Raw genomic sequence first — 5507 nt, forward strand, 5'->3', positions numbered from 1 at the left:
GTCCTGCAGTCTGAGTTCCTGTATCTGGGATATACAGACCTTTCTACATAGAGAACTATCTGTATCTAGGATGTGTTTTATATAGGAAGATACCAATATCCTAGATATGGAAATGATATAAGACACTATATAGAAACTATATAACTTCTAAAATATAAGTTTCTATAACTATACAAACTATAGAAGGTGGAGAGAGAGAGAGCTACAGAGAGGTGGCTGTATCCTGTGTATCTGTGGATAGACGTATCTATGCAGATAAAGATGTATCTCTGAATATACACGTATATCATAGAATTATAGAATGTCTTAGGTTGAAAGGGACCTTAGAGATCACCTAATCCAACCCTCTGGCCATGGGCAGGGATGCCCTTAACCAGCTCAGATTGCTCAAGGCTTCATCCAAGCTGGCCTTGAACAGCTCCAGGGAGGGGGCAGCCACAACCTCTCTGGGCAATCTAGTCCAGAGTCTTGTCACCTTCAGACTGAAGAATTTCTTCCTAAAATCCAATCTAAACTAGTTCTCCTTCACTTTAAATCCATTTCCCCTTGTCCTGTCACTGGACACTCTTGTCAAAAGTCCCTCCCCAGCCTTCCTGTAGGTCCCTTCAGGCACTGCAGGCAGTGATAAGGTCCCCCCGGAGTCTCCCCTTCTCCAGGTTGAACAATCCCAGCTCCTTCAGCCTATCCTCGCAGCAGAGGTGCTCCAGCCCCTGGATCATCTTTGTGGCTTCCTCTGGACTTGTTCCAACAGATCTATGTCCCTCTTATGGTGGAGACACCAGAACTGGACGCAGTATTTGAGGTGGGGTCTCACAAGAGCAGAGTAAAGGGGGAGAATCCCCTCTCTTGCCCTGCTGGCCACACTCCTCTGGATGCATCCCAGGATATGGTTGGCCTTCTGGGCCAAATATATCTATTTATATATCTATATCAAATATACCTGTAGCTGTCAACTATATATCCTATGCCTTTCTTTGAGAAATAGGCACAAGCTAGTCGAGGCTTGATTCCAGTGTGATGTACCTGGGTGCTGGCAGCATGGTGCCCACCCATATGGTGATGCTGACCTTGACATGTTCTCTGGGTGGTTTGGACACCTCCTCTGCTTTTGGCTCCTTCCTGTGACTCTGGGGATCCCCACCAATCTCTAAAGTCGGTGCCAGATGTGGGTGTGCCGTGCCATGGACATCTGCCTTGGCAGCTCTTCCAGCAAGTCGGCAGAAATCCTGCCAGAGAACCAACAGTGTGCAGGTTTAATTGTTGGAGAGTTTACGGTGCCACGTGAATGTATTGGATGTACAGTAGTGTTTGATATCTTCTTCAGGGGTGTAGATAGTGGGATTGAGTGCACCCTCAGCAAGTTTGCAGATAACACTGAGCTGAGTAGTGCTGTTGATTCCCTTGAGGGACGGGATATTGTCCAGAGGGACCTGGACAAGCTCAAGAAGTGGACCCCTGCAAACCTCATGAAGTTCAGCAAGTCCAAGTGCAAGGTCAGGGCAACTCTCAGTATCAATACAGGGTGGGTGATGGGTGGGCCCATAGCGACAAGACAAGGGGCAATGGTTCCAATCCGAAAGAAGGTAGATTTAGATTAGATATTAGAAATTATTTTCTGTGAGGGTGGCAAGACACGGGAACGAATTGCCCAAAGAAGTGGAAGCACTGTCCCTGGAAGGTCAGGTCGAATGGGGCTTTGAGCAACCTGGTCTAGTGACATGGCACAACACCCATGGTGGGGGGATGATGGACTGGATGGTATTTGAAGGTCCTTTCCACCTCAAACCATGATTCAGTGAGTTGGTGGGAAGGCGGTCATGCCCGGTGACCTGCACTCATGGCTGTAGCGGTTCCTCGGGGCGCTGCAGGGAGGGAATGGTCTCACAGGACAAAGAACAGGCTGTGCAGGGTGGGCTGGCTCAAGGATTAGGATAACCTTAAACCCAGGTGAAATCACGTTACCTGTTCAAATACTGAAGTGAAGCTCAGCAGCTTCTTATGCCATATTACATCAAGGATGACTCCAGCACAGCAGCTCAGTGACTCACTCCTCAGGCATGAGGATTACCCCCTGCTTCCCTCCAAGCGGTGCTCCCCTGCTGGTCCCTCTCTCCTACTGCTGTGCAATCAGTAGCCTCGCTCCTCCTGCCAAATACATTTTGGGAGAGAAATCCTTACTTTGGGAGACATTGTGCAGCCTCGACTGGCTGCCAGCGCCCATGGGGAGAGACCATCCTTTCCCCAAAACACTGCAGCGGTCACAGGCACTGCAGGGGGGACATTTTCCCACATCTTGCGGGTGCTTAATGCAGCACCCGTTTTACCCAATTCATCACCGAGCTCCAGTGTTGGGTCCCTGCAGCCTGAGGATGATGCTCAGAAGATGAGTTGGGTTTTCTCGGTTCCTTAAGAGCCTTTTCTGAAGGATGCTGTTAAAGTGGCCCCATGTGGAGGGGTCTCCCTCCTTCCCTTCAGCTCTCTTTAGGGCCTTGTTAGCAGGTCCCAGAGCATCTTTTCGGATCTTGTGTGTTCCCCTTCCCCTCCACGTGTTGCAGCAAGTTGAATTTCAGCACCACCTCAGGCCCTGAGATTTCAGCCATTGCCAAGCTACTGTTGCTCAGACTTTCTACAAACTTTTTACATCTCTCGAGAGATGAATTTGGTCAGGAGCTGGTGTGAGGTTGGACAGATGGGGTTTGCTTCACCCCAAAGCTCAGAATGGAGAGGGGGCAGGCGTTGGCCACCCTGGTTTGCAGAGGCAGGAGGACATGGGGACCATGGTAGGTGTTCCTGAAGGCTGAACCTGTCCATAGGAGGTGGGAGGACCCCAGACCTAGACTCGTGTGGCTGCAACCCCCAAGCCAAAGCAGCCGGGGATTCTTGGATGACGGATGGTGCCACAAAACCTATTACATCCCCACAGAGCTGCTCTGCAAACCTGATTCCTGGCACGTACACCCACCTCCCCACTGCTGAGATCCCAGACAGCATCGCCCTGAGTCAAAAGCAGCCCCCTGAGTTTTTCCCTCAGGGTTTGACAATGTTTCCTCCCTCCTTCTGACTTTTCCCCTGCCTTGCAGGATTGGCCATTCGATGATGGAGCGCCTCCTCCCAGCAAGATAGTGGAAGATTGGCTCAACTTGTTGAAGACCAAGTTCTGCGAAGACCCTGGCTGCTGCGTGGCCGTGCACTGCGTGGCCGGCCTGGGGCGGTGAGTTGGAGCCTGGCACCCCGGCTGCCACCCTACCTGTGAAGAGAGGAGAAGGAAAACCATGCCCACTCCTCCTTCCTTCCCAAGTCTGTCTTTGAGCAGGGTTTTTCCATGCAGGAAAACCTGAGTGGGAATAGGTGTTGATGGGGGGGCAGGTCTGCTGCCTGAGGTTCTTGCACTTCTTATGGCCAAATCCTGCAAAATGTTTCCCTCTACAACCGGGAGCTGATGCTTTTTGAGAGCTGCTGCATTTCCCTGCTTCCCCCCTCCCCACCACTGTTCAGGTTTTGCATCTGTATTTACATCCACTTTTACCCACAGATTTTCCTCCAAAGTCCTCATGCTCATTAGGAGAGCAGCAATCAGCTGCTAGCCCCTCCTGGGAGGTTTTATCCCCAAAATCAGCTGTTCCTTGGGCAGCACTTGCAGCCAGATGACAAGAAATTACAAATGGCAAGAAATTACTCCTATACTTCGAATACCATGTTTAGTTTTGGGCCCCTCACTACAAGAAAGACACTGAGGTGCTGGAACGTGTCCAAAGAACAACAACGAGCTGGTGAAAGGTCTCGAGAACAAGTCAGATGAGGAGCAGCCGAGGGAACTGGGATTGTTTAGTCTGGAGAAAAGGAGGCTAAGGGGAGACCTTATTGCTCTCTCCAACTCCCTGAAAGGAGGCTGTAGCAAGGTGGGGGTCGGTCTCTTCTCCCATGTAGCAAGTGATAGGACAAGAGGAAATGGTCTTAAGTTGCACCAGGGGAGGTTTAGGTGAGATATTAGAAAAAATTTCGTCACCGAAAAGGGTTGTCAAGCACTGGAGCAGGCTGCCCAAGGAAGTGGTGGAGTCACCATCCCTGGAGGTGAAGATGGGGTGCGCAGGAACATGATTTAGTGGTGGATGTAGCAGCGTTAGGTTAACGGTTGGACTTGATGATCTTAAAAGTCTTTTCCAACCTAAACAAATTTTGTGATTCCAACTAAAAGCCAACACTGGTGATTGCCCAAGGTGCCACTGGGATGGGTTGTCAGCCTCTGAGGCATGTGGCTGGGACGTGACCACCACTGCTGTTGCCTTTCAGCGCTCCTGTCCTCGTCGCGCTGGCCTTGATCGAGAGCGGGATGAAGTACGAGGACGCCATCCAGTTCATCCGACAGTAAGTCAAGCGGCGTTGCAGTGTTGGGGGAGAAAGCAGCCCCTCTCCAAGGAACTAAGATCTGGCATGTCCCAGGGTTTTTTCAGGGTGCTGGTGTTGCTTTTCTCTCCTTTGGGGGAGGAAAAGGGAGGTGCTGGCAGTGAGCGCCCCGTGCCTTCGCATCAGGGCTGCAGCGGCGTCCGGGAGCATCCCTGGGGGGCCTTTGGCAGGCACTCCACTTAGAGCAGCCTCCCATGCTTTTCTTTAGGAAGAAGTTCTTCCCCATGAGGGTGGTTAAACCCTGGTACAGGCTGCCCAGAGAGGGAGTGGAAGCCCCATCCCTGCAAGTTTTTAAGGCCAGGCTGGATGGGGCTCTGGGCAGCCTGATCTAGTGGGGGATGTCCCTGCCCATAGCAGAGGAGTTGGAACTAGATGGTCTTTAAGGTCCCTTCCAACCCTGGCAGTTCTATGATTCTGTGATTCTTTTTGACTCCCCCATGTCCTAAGACTCAGAGGATGGATGAATGAGGAAAGCTGCTGGAATCAGTGCCCATCCCTGTTCCCAAAGGATGCTAACAGCTGCAGCCTTTAAAATCCCTTCCTGCTCCAGGCACAGGGGTTCAGCATCCTGACAGGGGTGGGTTTGGGGTTTCTGCCACACCACTGACTGTGCTGGCCCTTCTCTGTCCCTGCAGGAAGCGTAGAGGAGCCATCAACAGCAAGCAGCTGACGTACTTGGAAAAATACCGACCAAAGCAGAGACTCCGATTTAAGGACCCTCATAACCACAAGAACAAATGCTGCATCATGTAACCTCAATGACCTCTTGCCAAAATCCGTGCACACAGCCACCCGGGCACTCGCACGCCTCCCAATCCCCTCACTTCCTCGCCCAGCCCCGTGCACCCCACATGCCTCCCGCCCCGTCCCATTGCCAGGGCTGGGGGGACGTGGAGCACCAGCAACGTGTTCCAGCACCCACAGCATGGTCGCCTTGCTGGACCCTCCAATAAAAGGCTGCTCTCTCCAGCTACAGCCCTGAGGAGGGAAGGCAGAGTGGCCCTTTGACTCTCAGCATTAGCAGGCAATGAGCTCACGATTCTTCTCCTCACCTTCCTCCTCCTCCCTTTCCCCTCTGTTGCACTGAGAGGGGTGGCCAAAGG

The 5507-nt window shown here is 52.0% G+C and overlaps 1 protein-coding gene across 3 annotated transcripts in view; it reads left to right on the plus strand.

The window, feature by feature from the left end:
- Nucleotides 1-5216, plus strand: part of PTP4A3 (protein tyrosine phosphatase type IVA, member 3) — an 8295-nt gene extending 3079 nt beyond the window's left edge. The window contains exons 3-5 of one of the 3 annotated variants that reach the window (XM_009865731.1): nt 3081-3211; nt 4291-4365; nt 5040-5216. In XM_009865731.1, the coding sequence (XP_009864033.1) occupies nt 3081-3211; nt 4291-4365; nt 5040-5157 (324 nt within the window). In that variant the 3' untranslated portion in view covers nt 5158-5216. The remainder of the gene's footprint in view (nt 1-3080; nt 3212-4290; nt 4366-5039) is intronic. The other 2 variants (XM_009865733.1, XM_009865732.1) reach the window with 2 other exon arrangements.
- The last annotated feature ends 291 nt before the right edge of the window (nt 5217-5507 follow it).

Source organism: Apaloderma vittatum, unplaced genomic scaffold, assembly GCF_000703405.1.
Source record: "Apaloderma vittatum isolate BGI_N311 unplaced genomic scaffold, ASM70340v1 scaffold4823, whole genome shotgun sequence".
Taxonomy (NCBI): domain Eukaryota; kingdom Metazoa; phylum Chordata; class Aves; order Trogoniformes; family Trogonidae; genus Apaloderma; species Apaloderma vittatum.